This window comes from Hippopotamus amphibius, chromosome 5, assembly GCF_030028045.1.
Source record: "Hippopotamus amphibius kiboko isolate mHipAmp2 chromosome 5, mHipAmp2.hap2, whole genome shotgun sequence".
In the NCBI taxonomy this organism is placed as follows: Eukaryota; Metazoa; Chordata; class Mammalia; order Artiodactyla; family Hippopotamidae; genus Hippopotamus; species Hippopotamus amphibius.
In genome coordinates this window covers 138,962,695-138,979,782 of record NC_080190.1, presented here as the reverse complement: position 1 = coordinate 138,979,782, position 17,088 = coordinate 138,962,695, and the positions used below count along the sequence as shown (strand labels likewise).

At 38.8% G+C, this 17,088-nt stretch overlaps 1 protein-coding gene across 6 annotated transcripts in view; it reads right to left on the bottom strand.

Annotated features, from left to right (window-relative positions):
• GRHL2 (grainyhead like transcription factor 2) overlaps positions 1-17,088 on the bottom strand; it is a 175,059-nt gene that overhangs the window by 94,607 nt on the left and 63,364 nt on the right. For all 6 annotated transcript variants that reach the window (XM_057736476.1, XM_057736481.1, XM_057736477.1 and 3 more), the window contains 2 exons: positions 13,477-13,870; positions 2,906-2,961 (listed from right to left, as the gene is read on the bottom strand). In XM_057736476.1, the coding sequence (XP_057592459.1) occupies positions 2,906-2,961; positions 13,477-13,870 (450 nt within the window). The remainder of the gene's footprint in view (positions 1-2,905; positions 2,962-13,476; positions 13,871-17,088) is intronic.

The window sequence follows — 17,088 nt, the reverse complement described above, 5'->3', positions numbered from 1 at the left end:
ACTGCTCTAAATCAGGAGCTTGCCAACAAGGGTCCATGGGCCCAAGCCAGCTGGCTGCCTGTTTTTGTAAATAAAGTTTTACTGGAACGCATCTACACTCATCGGTTTGTGTCTTATCTATGGCTGCTTTCGTGCTGCCACAGCAGGGTTGAGTAGCTGTGACAGAGACCATGTAGTACGCCAAATCTAAAATACTTAATATCTAGCCCATTACAGAAAAAAAGTTTGCAGATCCCTGCTCTTAATAATTACCCTAATGTTTTAAAAATATAATTTAACATAAAATAAAACTGATTTTTCCCAACTTTGAAGAATATATCCATTGTTTTAAAATGAGCAACAGATATGAACCACAATCTTTTTTATTTAAGATACTCATTCAGGGACTTCCCTGGTGGCTCAGTGGTTAAGAATCCACCTGCCAATGCAGGGGACACAGGTTTGAGGCCTGGTCCGGGAAGATCCCATATGCTGTGAAGCAACTAAGCCCACGCACCACAACTACTGAGCCTGTGCACCACAACTACTGAGCCCATGTGCTGCAACTACTGAAGCCTGCTTGCCTAGAGCCCGTGCTCTGCAACAAAGGAAGCCACCGCACGAGAAGCCCATGCACCGCAACGAAGAGTAGCCCCCGCTTGCTTGCTGCAACTAGAGAAAGCCCGTGCACAGCAACAAAGACCCAATGCAGCCAATAAATAAATAAATAAATAAAGCTTTTTAAAAAGATGCTCATCAGAATATTTATTTCTGCTATACTGCAGGATGGCACACAGTGATGATCCAATTACAAATGCTTTGTGTGTTTTCAGAAACTCTTCACTGGCTCTATCTATTTTTTTAGCTCTTTAATTTCATAGTCTATGAAAGGCTGGGTGCAAAAACGACTCAAAGTTTGCCTCTTAAAATGATCTACTTACAAGATTATGGTGGACTCTTGCTGTCTATGTTGAATATTTCTGCAATGTCTGATTTTTTTTAACTTTTATAATGAGAAAGAAATTTGAAGGCCAAAATAATATTCTGCTTACATGATAAAAATCTCAGGCTTAAGCTGATAAACAAAGCAAATTCCAGAATATGTGTCTTAGAATAAGGTGGGAAATAAATCACTCAAGACAGAACCAATTCCACTGTCATTTTGCCTGGAAAAAGCAATTTCAAGATAACCACTGAATCATAAAATTTGAGACCTGGACAGGATATTAGGAATTGCCTAGACCAGGAGCTTGCAACTTGTCTAGGGCACAGACTGCTTGAAAAACATGAAGAAAGCTGTGAACCCTCTTCTCAGATAAAAGCACATATGAACACAAATGATTTGTAATATAATTTCAGGGGATTCAAATCCCCCAAGCTCATCCACAACACAAGATAAGAACCACCTTCCTCATTTCACAGCTGAGGAAAGGCCGAGAAACCTGCTCACTCCAGGGGACAATGACAGTAGCAGAAAGAGAAGCCAGGTCATGTGACTGGTAGGTCGTTGCTCTTTTCACTGGCCTAATAGCTGGTTACATGTTTATCTAGATTGACAGCATGCAAATTATACATGTATTTCCAAATTTTAGAAGTTGATTTGGAACTTTTTCTTCCCTACCTCTCCCCTACCCTTCACTGCCACTGCACACCCAAATTCTGGCTGGGAGAATCTGGGGAGGAAGACCGAGGGGCCTGAGGCCAGAACAAGACCTGGAAGGAGCAAGAGGACTTCAAGAGGACACAGAAGAGAAGAGAGGAGAGGAGGGGAGGGCAGGGGAGGGGAGGGGACGGGAGAGAAGAGGGCCATATATGTACAGGCAAAAGGGCAAGAAATACAGTGGAGGACAGGGTTTACAGTAAAAAGGGACCAGCACATAGAGGGCCCTGACTACCTTCATAAGGAATTTGTGTTTTAGTCTATCTGAAATGGTGAAATCACTGGTAAGGTTTGCAAATGGGAGGGATTAATTCATTCTTGCCATTTTCTCTTGCTTTCAGGTATGATCATGACTAAGGTCTTTGAACATCTGGCCCCTTACCTAGAATGTTCTTAATCCTCCTTCTTTCCTTAGAAAACTCCTGATAATCCTTTAAGAGCCTGCTCAAATGCCACTTTCTTTGAAGCTTTGCTCTGGCCCCACCCCACTCACCCCCCCACACACACTCAGGCCTGTAGGTCATCTTAGCTGTCTACTTATGTATCTCTGTAGCAGGACTCATCACTTAGCAAATGTACTACAATTTGTATGACACCACATAGGTCTCCTCCAAAAGTCTGTGGGCCTCTTATAAGGACAAGTTATATCTTACCCTCAATCCCTATCTCATTGCTGGAAGATGGAACACCAAAGTCTGTGATAGCTCATAGGTAGATATGTCCAAAGTGGAACAGAAGGGAAAAGACAATGTTGGCAGGGCAATCAGTTATATTGCAACAGCTCAGGAGAATATGAATAACAGTAAATTGGAAGGGAAGGGACAGGTAGAATAGAACATTCAGTACTTGGCAAATGCCATGAACATGTACCAGGAGGGCAGGCAGACCTTTATACCTTTGGAGTGTGTGGCTGGGAGGATGGCTATATCATTAGGCACAACAAGAAATGAAAGTGGAAGAACAGATGTGAAAGAAGTCAAGAAGGAAGGAAAGAAGAGAAAAAAAAGATAGAGTTCCATTACGTACATGTTGTGTTGGAGGCCCAAGTGTTTAAGGTTCAGAAGAACACCTAAGATGGGATGTCTAGCAACAAAAGGACAAAGAAAGGGAATAGGTCTCAGAAAATTAATCAAGACTGGAAATAGTAATTTAGAAGTCATTGTGTAGAGAAATGAATTTTCTTTCAAAGGTGTAAAAGTATAACTTGGTGATACATTTCAATAGTTATCAGTTCATCAGTTTCTAGGGGCATCTCCTGTAACCTACCTTGATGTCTGGTCATACATGTACTCCTCAGGCCCAACTGAAGCGCTCCGAAATTTCTGCAAAATTTAAAAGTCATCAAAATTAAAACAGGGGGACTCGGGGTGGGGGGAGTCAAGGAAGGGAGGGAATACGGGGATATGTGTATAAAAACAGATGATTGAACCTGGTGTACCCCCCAAAAATAAAAAATAAAAAATAAAATTAAATAAATTAAAAAAATAAAACAAATAGGTGAGTCATTATGCAATAAAAAAAGTGACAGATGTATCCAAACTGTTTTATCCTCATTTTAGAAAGGAAAATTATACATTTTTTGGTACTACATTTTCAACTACAGTAAAAAATAGTTACCACTTGTGTACAGAACTTGCATATCACCTGCACACTAAGAATTACTTTCAACAGAAAATGCATTTGTGTTTTTATTCACATGTCCGCATTCAGATGTCCACAGATGTTCCTAAAATGTTTCCAGGGACTGGAAATTGTTTCCTCAAACATTTAAACATCTCTTCCATTTCCTTATCTCCAATACTTATTCCAAAAGTTACAAATTCTGTGTTAATGGAACATTCATTACAGGGGGGCCACATAGCATCTCATAAAGCAATATTCAGAGTGTTAGGAGCATAGTTTCTGCAGCAAGACTGTCTAGAGTCAAGTTCTAGCTCTTTTACCTGCAGCCTGTGCAGACTGAGGCCAAGTGCCATATTTTCTTCATCTGTAAAATGCCTACTTATAGTGATGGGAAGAGTTAAACACATAAGTAGAGGTAAAGTCATGAGAACAGTTCCTGGCATGTGTGAGCTTTATCTGTGGGTGTTAATTCTGTTCCCTAGTAATCACTTGATCACGTTCAGCGCCATTCCCCAAGACCTTCACTATCACAACTCTGTAAAAGTTTCAGGAGGAAACTCTGTCTCAGTATCACATGTGAAGAGGCTTTGGTCCATAGAGGTTCAGTTGTTGTGTATTTAGTGCAAGTAGGATGCACCTTGCCACACGTTAGAACCTTTTCAAAAGTATCATTCAGGTTTTTCCATAACTTGTTACAAAAAACCCGAGCGAACTTTTTGGCCAACCGAACAGATGCACAGAAGCCCTAACTCTTGATCCTAAAGTGAACATAACAGAATATTGATGAAAAAGCACTTGGCAGACCACATGCATCTGGACCTTCCACTGTGGCCTTCTTTCTAGTGCCTCTTTCTAAGAAACAACTTTCCAGCCTCTTGTTTCTCTGCATACGCTTTCATTCTATGACAACTAATTCAAAGATTTCCTTCTCAGGAAAGGGTTGCTCACAGCTACTTTCCAAACTTTCTTTCCAATCTCTTACCACCATCTCTAGAATGCAGTGGACCCTTATGTCACAGTTTATATGTACATACATATGATCATATGATCTTTGTTTTCATCAAGTCTTATAAATTCTTTGAATCCAAGAATATAGTTTGCCCTTCAAAGTTTACCCAAATGCGGCCCAGGAACATTTAACAAATGTTTGTTAACTACTTCATTAATCATGACAGAGAATCAAAGATACAGATTTGTGTTCCTTTTGCAATCAGTTAACCAATCAACAAGGCATTCAATGGAAAAATTCTGGGGTTTCAGTATCTGAATCCTGCCAAGAGACATACAGAAAATATATAAGACAACTTCTTTGCCTCAAAGATATAAAAATTGGTTGAGGTGGTGAGTAAATTCATACAAAAATGACAACAACAAAAGAAACTGAAATACAGCAGATGACTAGAAATGAAGGTCTATGTTAAAGCATTCATCTATTCATTCGTTTAGTCAGGTGTCCTGGCTGGAAAGGTACAGAATGAACATTACCAGGAAACAAAGATCAGCAAAATTATAGAAAGATTTTATGGCTCTTGTGAACTTTGCTCTGACCCTTAATATATTTAAGAATTAGGAAATTTTGGAGTAGGAGGGTAGCATGATGTAAAAGAGCATTTAAGGAAGTGACTCCAAGATAAAGAAGATGCATTGCCAAGGTATTCTTTGAAGGAATATGTGGTAACCTGTAACAACACATGGTGAACCAGTATTAATAAGCATCATGGCCCTGAAGGAGTTCACTGTCCATGCCATAGCACTCTGCAGCCTGAGGATAGGCGTGCCTACTAAAACATATTGGACTGATAAATTCTAGGGTTCTAATTTGCTGGGGGATGTAAGAAGATGTGATCTATTACAACTATTCAGACTCAAAGAGACTGTAAACTACAGGCTAACAAAAACAAACACAAACAAAAAAAAAGGAAAACAAAACAAAAAAACTCTCACTCCAATAAATAACATAAGCATGCAAACAAAAACTATGAAAAAATTAAAATAGTTGATTTATTACTGAAATGGATATTACTTTTTCCAAGTTTAAACATTTACCCTTAATAAAAAAATATATAAACGTTTATCCTTAATTCTGTTACATTATCTCTGTAATTAAAAACAATTAAATTAAATGTACAGTCTACCTAGAAAACATCATAATCCTTTATGAGACCAGAACACATCAATGGGTCACATGGCCCTAAATGATTTAGCATTAAGAATTAGAACCAAAAACTCAGGTCATTCTGACTACAATTACCAAGTTTCCACAACTGTTTGGAAACCTTCTAATATAATTTGTAAGATGCCAAAAGGCAGACAAATAACCTGCTGTGATTTGATGCAGTGCATCTATACATTTCTTAATCATTTGGCCTAAGAAAAATGATAGTAAAGAAAATATAATAACATATATTTTCTAGATTATCCTTAAAGGACTTTAGACATCAGGCAATATTAGAATGCTATATTTAAATTTTGAAAATTACAATTCTAGTTTTTTCCTTGGGTGGGAGGAAAGAGACATCTGCTAAGAATCTACTACAAAAAGACAATGATGGGGCTTCCTAGGTGGCGCAGTGGTTAAGAATCCGCCTGCCAATGCAGAGGTCACGGGTTCGATCCCAGGTCCAGGAAGATCCCACATGCCGCGGAGCAACTAAGCCCATGTGCCAAAAAAAAATAAAATAAAAAAAAAAAAAAAAAAAAAAAAAGACAATGATTCTTTAACAGTGGGAAAAGCAGATATAGCTAAATAATTTCAAGTCTTTGATCAGCCACCAATTTTATAGGTCTTATCATTCACTTATTCATTCATCCACTCTTTCAATAGATACTTGCTGAGCATATGCTTTGTATCAGACACCATGCTAGGTGCTATGGATACCATAGTGAACAAAAAGAGAAGCAGTCCCTACTATCATGAAGTTTCTGGTCTAGTAGATGAAAAATACTAGTCAAATAACCATTCATTAAAAAATTTACAAACTGTGCGCAAGTACTCTGAGGAAGAGCAACAGAGTTCTAGGAGAGCACATCACAACTGAGAAAGTAAAAATCAGTCCCACTGACAATCAGCCTTGATGGTTCTAACAGAATGTACTGCTTCCAGTGGCACACAGACAAGGCCAACAGAAGATAAGCAACGCTCCCAACAGAACACCAGAAAACAACAACACAGCTGCAAAAGTGAGTAACACCCCCTCCTTCTGCCGGATTGATGCTTTCTTACTAAAGATATCCTCAGCCCTGCTTTGTTCATCCCATCTCCTGAACAATGACGACTGAGATACCCAGGTTCTAGGCTGCCCCAACGTCTTGACATACAGAATCCATAGCTCATTGTCACTTCCATGATCCCTTCTTAGACTCACCCAGCACAAGCCCAAACACCGTCAAGAGCTCCTCCCGGCTCTCTCTTACTGACTTGTCCCTAAAGGTCCCCTGCAGAAGCAGGCTAAATAAATGTAACTTTGACTACAGGTGTGTTCATGGCAGCCTTTGACTGGTGGACTTAGATACAAAGAAAACTGACTTTACTAGGAACTGAAAGGGGAGGACAAGGAAGGCTTCCTTGAGGAAGTCACACAGGAGGAAGGGAGTGGAAGGTAATAAGAATATTCTAGAATAGCAGTGTCCAATAGAATTTTATGCAAAGATGGAAGTGTTCTATATCTTCACTGTCTAATACGGTAGCCACTAGCCCCATGTACCTACTGTGCACTTAAAATGGAGACAGTGGGACTGAGGAATTGAATTGTGAATTTTATTCCATTTTAATAGCCACACGTGGCTAGTGACTGCAGTACTGCACAGCACAGTGCTGAAACATGGAGCAGTGTGCACGAGGGTCCTAAGGCAGGAGGGAGCGTATCAGGTTCACAGAACTGAATGAAGCTCAGAGCAGAGAGCACCAGGGGAAAGACGTGCAAGATGAGGTGGGAAAGGCAGAGGAGAAAAGGAATGTGCAAGGCCTTGTAAACCCGTTAAAGATTTAGATCTTAATCCTAAAAACAGTGGGATTTCAGTGAGAGGGTGTCACGACCAGATTAGCATTTTGAAAAGACCATCCCAGGTACAGTGTACAAAAGTGGACAGTGTTAGAGGCCAGAGATAATGATAGCTTGGGCCAGTATGGTGGAAGTAAAATGGAGATAAATGATTTCAGAGAGATTTAAGAAAGTGAGGGTGATAGAACTGATAATGACTTAAATGCAGATGATTGGAGAGCAAAGTATCAAGAAAAAAATCCTGGTTGCTTGAGAAACTAGAAGGATGGTGGTGCTACTCCCTTAGAGTGGAGAACATGAGCGAAGATTGTAAATCAGATTTTGAGCAGGTGGAGAGTCAAACAGGCAGTTGGACATAAAGGTCTGGTGCTCAGAGAATAGAACTAAGCTGGAGAAAAAAATGTGAAAAGAATTCAGGACATAGATGATGACTGAAGCTGCCAAGAGCATTTTCAAGAGAAAAGAGTGACCAAAGTATCAAATAGGGCAAAATAACAGCTTTAACGGAATGGGGATTTCCAAAGCCATTCTCTTCAAGAGCTGGGTAGATGGCCCCTAGGAACCTGAATAATGAATAAGCCACCCAATCTCGTAAAATTTGACTATGTACAGAAAAACCTAAATCCTTTCCAAATAGAAAATGTGTATGCTGAGGATTTTCCAATATTTTGCTTGGTGCAAAAACAAACTAACAAAATGATAGAGGTTTTAGTTGTACCATAAGCACTATATCATGTATTTAAAATAAAAATAAAATTGGTTGCACGAATCAAACGTGAAGCCATGTTCCATTTTAGTACTTGAATCAACATTTTTAAGATTTTATTCCTTAAGTTTATGGGGCGGGGTGGGGGGTGGTAAACTATCAGTTAAAAATGAATCATGTTGGACAGGGTTTAGATCCAGGGTAACCTCCGGTATCAGTCTACAGATGAGTATAACATCAGTGGACATAACCATCATATATGTCCGTCGGTTATAACAAATGATAATTCTTTGATTTTATTTCAGGATTCTCTGCAAACTATGTTATTTGACAAATAACATACCAGGGGCTAAATAATGAAATACATGGTAGAGATATCTGGTGTACACCTGTAAATCGTTCTCATTCCTGACCACATGGGAGGACTAAATGGGAAAACTAGACTTCCCAGCCCTCTTGCTGTTAGTTAAGACCAAGTGACTAATTCTAGCCAATGAAATGTGAACAGGGGTAATAGCATCACTTCCAGGTCAAAGTATTTACCCGTCAGTGTGCCATCTCCATGGTCTCTCTTCCTCAGCTGGGGTGACCCTGAAGCCACATATGGAGATGGTAATGTCACAAGGTGGAGGGAAGGAACCTGGATTCCTGATCAGAAGACAGGTCTGCAGACATCTATCAAGACTATTAGCAGCAAGAAGTCAACTTTTAGTGTATCAAATCACTGAGATATGGTGTTCCTTCATTCCTACAGCTAGTTAGACTTATGTTAACTGACTTACACAAAATTGTAGTATAGAATAAGCAAATTCTTCCTTCTACTTTGATTCTTATGATGACAATACATATGATTTTTCCATAAAAACTCTTTCTTCCATCTCTCAAGTTTTACATATTTCCTAAAAAACGTTCTAGGGTTAATACAACCCTAATTTATATTTATGAACTATACTCTTTGCTTATTAGCTGTGTGACATTTGGCACATTCATAACTTCTCTGAATCTCTGTTTTTTTCACCTGTAAAGAAGGAAAAATAATACTTTCCTTGCAGAATTGTGGGATAGTAAGTATTAGAAATAAACTGTGCAAGCCACAGTGCTTGACACCCAGTAGTACTCAATACATAGCAGCTATTATTGTATCGCTTCACAGATATAGACAGATAGTAACCTTCTAGAGCACAGATACCAAGGCACACCTCCTACCCTCTACTCCCACATCTTCTGCCCTCTAGTCCCACATCTACCACAATGCCTAACACCCAGTGTAAATAAATATTTGCCAAAAGTTATTACAAAGAGGATATAGACTAAAATATGATTCAAATTAGCTAAAAGAAATTCATTAAAGAACTTTTTAATGCTACCAGCCTCAGCTCAACCAAACTGCTCTCTTCCTTGATACCACTACACACACACACACACACACACACACAGAGACAGAGACAGAGACAGAGACAGAGAAGAACCCACCTTTATTAGCAAATAAAACTTGTTAATTCAATAAGTAGTAGACATTTAATAATTTGCCTAAAGGAAGCACTAGGTTTTAGACAAATTTTCCTTAGTGAAATTTACTTGGTGAAATCACTCTGAGCTCACCTCATCTTATAACCAGTTGACAATGCTAGGGCTAAAGGTCATGATAGATCATTCCATTTACTCTACATCAGACTGAAATACAGTATGCAGTGTAAACACTGATTTCCAAGACTAGGAGAGCAGCAAAACCAAATTCAGTGGAAATAATGTTCACATTTAGTTTCTGGTAAGTTGCTTTCTCATCCACTTCAAAATAAAACCCCAAATACAATAGCTTCCTTTCATAAGCCTCTTTATCTACAACACAAACACAACTGATAACACATCCCCCAAATAGCATGATGGTTCCGTTGACATTGGACCACATCCATGGACTCTTCTGTGACTAATGGAATATTTCTGCACCATGTGAGAAAAACTTTAGTATCAACCCCTTAGTGAAAAAGTATGCACCTCACATTCCTGTGTGGAGTGATTTGCTTTCCCCTACAGAAGCACCCCTGACTGCTTGAGGGCAAATCAAATATTCAACAATACCCAAAACCCTACAAGATCCCTTGCTCAGCTTGAGAGAAAAAAAGAAGCAGCAGCAGCTTGTTGACTATTTTAAGCCACACCACATAGGAAGCTAAAGAAGCAAACTTTAAGATAATATTTTTAGGGCTTCCCTGGTGGTGCAATGGTTAAGAATCTGCCTGCCAATGCAGGGGACACGGGTTCAATCCCTGGTCCGGGAAGATCCCACATGTTGTGGAGCAACTAAGCCCGTGCGCCACAACTACCAAGCCTGCGCTCTAGAGCCCGAGAGCCACAACTGTTGAGCCCATGTGCCATAACTACTGCAGCCTGCGCACCTACAACCCATGCTCCACAACAAGAGAAGCCACTGCAATGAGAAGCCAGCGTACTGCAACAAAGAGTAGCCCCTGCTCTCCACAACTAAAGAAAGCCCATGTGCAACAACGAAGACCCAACACAGCCAATAAATAAATTAATTAATAATTTTAAAAAGATAATATTTTTATTACAAGGACATTGAAAGTTTGCTATAAAGCTACCAGAACCGAAGAGATAGGGAAGCCTGGTAACGGCAGGGAATTTATCACGTCTCGCTCTGCCCATTCCCCCATTTCGTAGAATACAGCAGGCACTCAGGAATGATGGGCCAGGAAAGGAAGAGCTCCTAGAGCAAGTTGTCTACTGTAAGCTCCTATCAACTCTGCAGAGAGCTGGTCCCTTTTGTTCCTCATATGAAAGATGAGAAATAGCTAATGATGTAGATAAAGAATACTCATTAAAAAAACAAACACATTTAAGCAAGACACTATGTTCAGCTATGGAACTCCCGAGAACCGGAAGTCCCCACAGTGTCTCTGAATGTAGAGTAATGGCTAAGGACATTGGCCCTGGAGCCCGACAGCTTGTGGCAAGTCCCATCTCTGCCACTTACTGGGGTGTGACCATGGGTGTTCTTATGTTCTCTGTGCCTTAGTATCCTCATTTGGAAAATAGAGATACAATAATAGTACCTACCTCATAGGGTTTTTGTGAGGATTAAATGAGTATATATCACTTAGAATGATGCCCAGCACATAGTAAGTACTCATCAAATGCTTATTATTTTAAAATATTATTATTTAGGGGGACTTTCCTGGTGGCACAGCGGTTAAGACTCCTAGTTCCCAATGCAGGGGGCCCGGGTTCGATCCCTGATCAGGGAACCAGATTCCACATGCATGCCACAATTAAGAGTTTACATGCCACAACTAAGGAGCTGGTGAGCTGCAACTAAGGAGCCCACTTGCTGCAACTGAAACTTGGCACAACCAAATAAGTAAAAAATAATATTATTACTTAGGGTTACAATTTCAGCCTCAGGTGGCTGAATTTTGGCAACTAAATGGGCATAGGCTGCAAGTATTTGGTATACTGCCACCTTACTCACTCCCCTTTAAGAACTAATAAACCACAAGTGTTCTCCTTCTGCCATTGTCTTTTGCTGACCCAGGAGGACTGCAAAATGAGATATCAATGACCATTGATTCAAACGCAAAGGCACTGCTCCTAAATGCTGAAGAAGCTGACCTGAACTAAAGAAAAGAAAAAAAGCATTACACATTCTGGGTCCAAAATTGGAGAGGTAATCCACAATGACATCAGCAATTGATTTTCCACAAAGATCCCAAGGCAATTAAACGAAGAGGATATTGTCTTTTCAACAAATGGTACTGGAACACTGGATATCAATATGGAAAAAAAATGGAACTCAACCCTTCTCTAACACCAGATATAAAAATTATCTCAAAACGCGTCATAAACCTACTCATAAGAGATAAAAGTATTAAATGTCTAAAAAACAAACAAACAAACAAAAAACCAAGAGAAATCTTTGTGACATTCAGTTAGGCCATGACTTCTTCAACAGCACATCAAAAGCATAAATTCTAAAAGAAAACTATTGATCAATTGGACTTCACCAAGATTAAATATTGTTGTTGTTTGAAAAACATAGTTAAGAAAATAAGCTCTCAAACTGCAAAATATATAACTGATCAAGGGCTACAGTATTTAAGGAACCCTTACAACTTAATAAAAGGAAGACAAATAACCCAATTTAAAAATTGGGCAAATTATTTGAACAGATATTTCACAAAAGAAGTTATAGGAATGGTCAAATAAACACACAGAGTAACAGTCAACATCACTAGACATCAGAGAAATGCAAATTTAAACCACAATGAGACACTATCACATATGTGCTAAAACAACCAAAGTTAAAGAGACTGACAATATCAAGTTTGGGCAAGGATGTGGGAAAGGGGAATCCTCATGTATTGCTGGTGAGCAGGAAAATGTTACAGCCACCTTGAAACACAGTACAGTGGTGTTTCACATACATTTACTAGATGACCCAGCAAGTCCAACCCTAGGTATTTATCCAAGAGAAATGAAAGCATATGTCCACATTAAAATGTACACCTGAATGTGGACAGCAGTATTATTCATAATAGCCAAAAACTAGAAGCAACCAAATGTTCACCGACTGTTGAATACATTGTGATATGTGCTTACTATGGAATACTATTCAGCAATTTAAGAAATAAATTATTAATACAAGCAATAACATAGATGAATCTCAAAGATATTATTCTAAAGGAAAGAAGACAACATACAAGACTCTATACACTATCATTCCACTTACCTGACATCTTAGAAAAAGCAAAACTATAGTGACAGAGGGCAGACTGGTGTTTGCCACAAACAAGAGAGGGGAGGGCTTCAAGTTCAAACTTTTAGAATGAGGAAACTTTCCACTGATTCTGATGTTGGTTACACAATCACATACAGTCACTAAAATTTTCAAACTATGACTTTAAAAGGTGTGAATTTAAAACAAACAAACAAGCAAAGATCATTGCTTCCGTAAGTTCTTCAGGCACAGGAGAAGAATACACAGAATCTATTTGTAAGGTACAAAGTACACATACATATACACACTTGATTATTGATAATAGCAATTCTTTCTTGAGTATTCAATCAGACAAGGTCTTTAAAGAGTTATATTGTTTTAAAAAAAGATGAACAGGCAACATCTTTTGCTTCCATTTGGAAGGTTACAAACTAGAAAAGGTCAAGGTGAAAACTTTACAAAGTAGGAAATTTCCACACAAACAGCTCTTTGTTCTTTATAAATATTTAAAGACTAAAACTAAAACCAATAAAGGAAACTATCATCCAAGAGTCAGGAAAATGGAACTATTCCTCCATACACCTAGACCAATGGTCTACTAAAACCTGTTTATAAAGAAAGATGCAAACATGTTTAAAAAACAAACAAGCAAACAAAAAAACCCTAACTCACAGCTTAATTCACTCATCCCACTTCAAAAGCAAATAGAGAAAAAAAGTCAGGTGGGGGTTCTGAGTTTCAGTTCTTGCTACTGATGCCAGAGCCAGGGACTCACCTCTGTGGTTCCGTCTTTGAAGCTCTCGCTGTAAGTGCTGTCCGGGGTGCTGCGCTGGTCATCCTTGAGGTAGGTGCTATGGCTGGCCATGGAGGGCACACCATATTGAGTCTGCTCAAAGATAACCACGCGTTGCTCCTCACCGTCTCCCCGGGGATAGTGCACAGGTGGGGCCATGAAAACCGGTGTGAAATCTTCGGCCTTCACCACTGTGATTCCTGACACAGGGACGATGGCTGGGCTCTCGGGGACGTTCGTGTTGTACTGCTCCCGTTTTGAATTCTCCAGGTGGTCTTGATTTAGGGAAAGGTTCACTGGAACAGTCTTTAGGACCTGCACTCGGTTTTCTCCTCCACTCAAATTACTCTGGGCTTCACTGGTGCCAAGACAGTTTCTGTGTGTTTAAACCCGCCCCCCCCGCAACAGGATAGAATTAGAAAAATCACCATTTTGCAATTCCAAACAGAATGCAAGCAAGAATCAGTGGATGCTAACGCATTAGGGGAAAAACTGACGGCGAACTTTACAACAGAATGCCATGGATCTTTGCATCACTAGAAGTAGGGCAGCTACCCACATGTGCCTCCTGGTATCATGCAATCAGCCCCACCTAGAAAATGCTATTGCCACAAAAAAAGAGTTGACTCTAAATCAAAGCAAGCCTTTATATCTAACTTCCAGTTCTTAGGATATATGGGAGCTGGAAGAATAATTTAACAACATCAAAAAGAAACAATCATACAAACCAGAATGTTCACACGTCTTACTGACCTGGTTTCTTCAATAAGTCAGAGGCATGAAACGAAAGAAAGGTGGAAGATTTGTTCTAGATTAAGAGATTTAAAAGACATAACAATCAAATAGGATGAGCAGATTTTGTTTGGATCCTGATCTGAAAAACCTAAGAGGCATTTATGAGGCAGTGGGATTTTTGAGACAATCGAATATGAACTGAAAGTTAGCTGATGTTAAGAAAGTACTGTTAGTTTATTTACATGTGATAATGATTTTGAGATTATGTAATAAAATGTCCTTATTTATTTAGAGATACAAATCAAAAGTCATCAGAGGTGAAATGACAGAAACTAAGCCAGGAGCTTATTTTAAATGAAAGGAAGGAAGGAAGGAAGGGAGGGAGGGAGGGAGGGAGGAAGGAAAGGAAGGAAGGAAGGAAGGAAGAAAGAAAGAGAAAGAGAGAGAGGGAAAGAGAGAGAGGGAAAGAGAGAGAAAGAAAGAAAGAAAGAAAGAAAGAAAGAAAGAAAGAAAGAAAGAAAGAAAGAAAGAAAGGAAGGAAGAAAGGAAGGAAGAAAGAAAAAGAAAGAAAGAAAGAAAAAGAAAGAGAAAGAAAGGAAGGAAGGAAGAAAAAGAAAGAAAGAAAAAGAAAGAAAGAAAAGAAAGAAAGAAAGAAAAGAAAGAAAGAAAGAGAGAAAAAGAAAGAAAGAAAGAAAAAGAAAGAAAGAAAGAAAGAAAAAGAAAGAAAGAAAGAAAGAAAGAAAGAAAGAAGGAAGGAAGGAAGGAAGGAAGGAAGGAAAGAAAGAAAGAAAGAAAGAAAGAAAGAAAGAAAGAAAGAAAGAAAGAAAGAAAGAAAGAAAGAAAGAAAGAAAGAAAGAAAAAGAAAGAAAGAAGGAAGGAAGGAAAGAAAGAAAGGAAGGAAGGAAGGAAAGAAAAGGAGGGAAAGAAAAAAAAGGTCGAGATTAAGTAGGTGTAACAAAAAGTTATCGGTGCTGAACCTGGAGGATGGGATGGGTATTTGGGGGTTTATTATACCACCATCTTTATTTATGGATATGTTTGAAAGCTTTCAAAAGAAAAAAATTTAAATAGCTGTTTTTTAAAGGTGGAGGGCAGGACAATAAGTTGAAGTAGGAGAGTGGGAAGAATATTTTTCACTATTCTGCAGGCTAAACTCCTTGCAGGAAAAACAAGATAATGACAATTTATCATTAAAATATTTTCACTAAATTGAGAAATAACATGAGCTCATTGATATCCTTAGCATGGAATTACTTTCAGGGCTTAAGGAAGTGGTGTAACTAGGCTTATGTAAGACAAGATCTCTCAGATCTCAGACCTCCTGGCTGGTACAAAGAGAAAGAAAAGGATTTAGAAAATTAATTCTTGCCAGGATAGGATGAAATACTTTCATCTATACTACAGAATTCCGGGAGAGAGGGCAGAAGTAAAAAGAAACTTCTTACTAAAAGAGCATTGTTGATAGCAAAACGATTTTACTAGCAAAGTCCTTGAGGGCAGTAAGATTTGAGGCCACTTCTTACTTATTTACAGATTATTCTGAGTGACAGAGAGAGAAAATGTATGTTTTGCAGAAAGCCCCAGCCCCAATGTGTGCATGTGCTTTCTGGGGCTTACAGGTGTCTCTCAGCAAGAGAAATATTTGAATAAAATTGGTTCTTCCAAGAATTGAGCTCTCCTGGCTCGTCTCTGTGAAGGAAGTCCACTCGCCTCTGAGCGTGCCTAACTCTCAAGCAGGACTTGGTATTTTGAGCTTTGATTTTTCAGATAAAACTTCGAAGTGAAGCTTGAGGAAAGAATGGCTCCACATGAACCAAGCCAACAGAAAAAGACCTCAACTTCTTGGAGTCAGTCACACACCCACAGAAATCATTCTAGAAAAGAATCCTTTAAAGAATAAAATCGTGAGTCTATAAACATTCTGGCTTTAAGCAATAACCTGCTCTCGTGGCCAAATCGATACAATGAATCTGTATCTAAGACACAGTGAAAATTTAGAAATTATATTTAATCTGAATCCAGTGAGCCGATAATGCCAAAACCCAGACCACCCATTTATTATCAGTATTTCCTAAACCTTGTTGTTTAGAACATTGCATGGAATGTTCATATATGTTCCTCAAAGAAGGGAGTGCATGATAAAATCAGTATTAAAAAAAACAACACCATTGCCAAAACAAGACCACCCTGGTGGGTCACAGTCATGAACACAGTAAAGGACCGCCAGGGGTTCCTCCACTTGTTTGTTTCCCAAACTCATTTTACCCAGGACCCTTCTGTGCAGGAGTAACTATTAATACTTGTGGATAATGTCCTGCAAGTTGGGTGTAGAAAGGCTGATCTACATTCATTAGTTACCAAAGCAATTAACCACTTTCCACTCTTCTGGGCTTTGCACAAGCACAGTCTTACTGGCTTTGCCCAAATATTCAAAATTAATCAACCCTTCTATAGTCAGAGTCCATTTCAATTCAAATTTCTTAAGTCTTTAATTCATGCAAAACACTTGGATTCTAAACAAGAAACACAAGTCAAAATATGTTGGGTGTTCTGATAAACAAACCAAAAATAAATAAGCAAACTAACAGAGTTGTACAAATCTAGCTGAATCGTCATTACCATGAGACAAGGAAATAATAGACTCAGCACAACCGATAACGTGTAACTGTGCTTCTATAGAATAGCACTGACTTTAAAAGCTAATGCCAAAGAACTTGGGAAGTCATCCAAAAAATGGCTGATCGGAACAAAGTAAGAATTACTGTGAGATACTGACTCACCTGCAATAGAATTTAAAACTGAACCAAGCATTATAATGTGAGAAAAAATGCAATGCTAAGAATGGTGCATTGAAATATA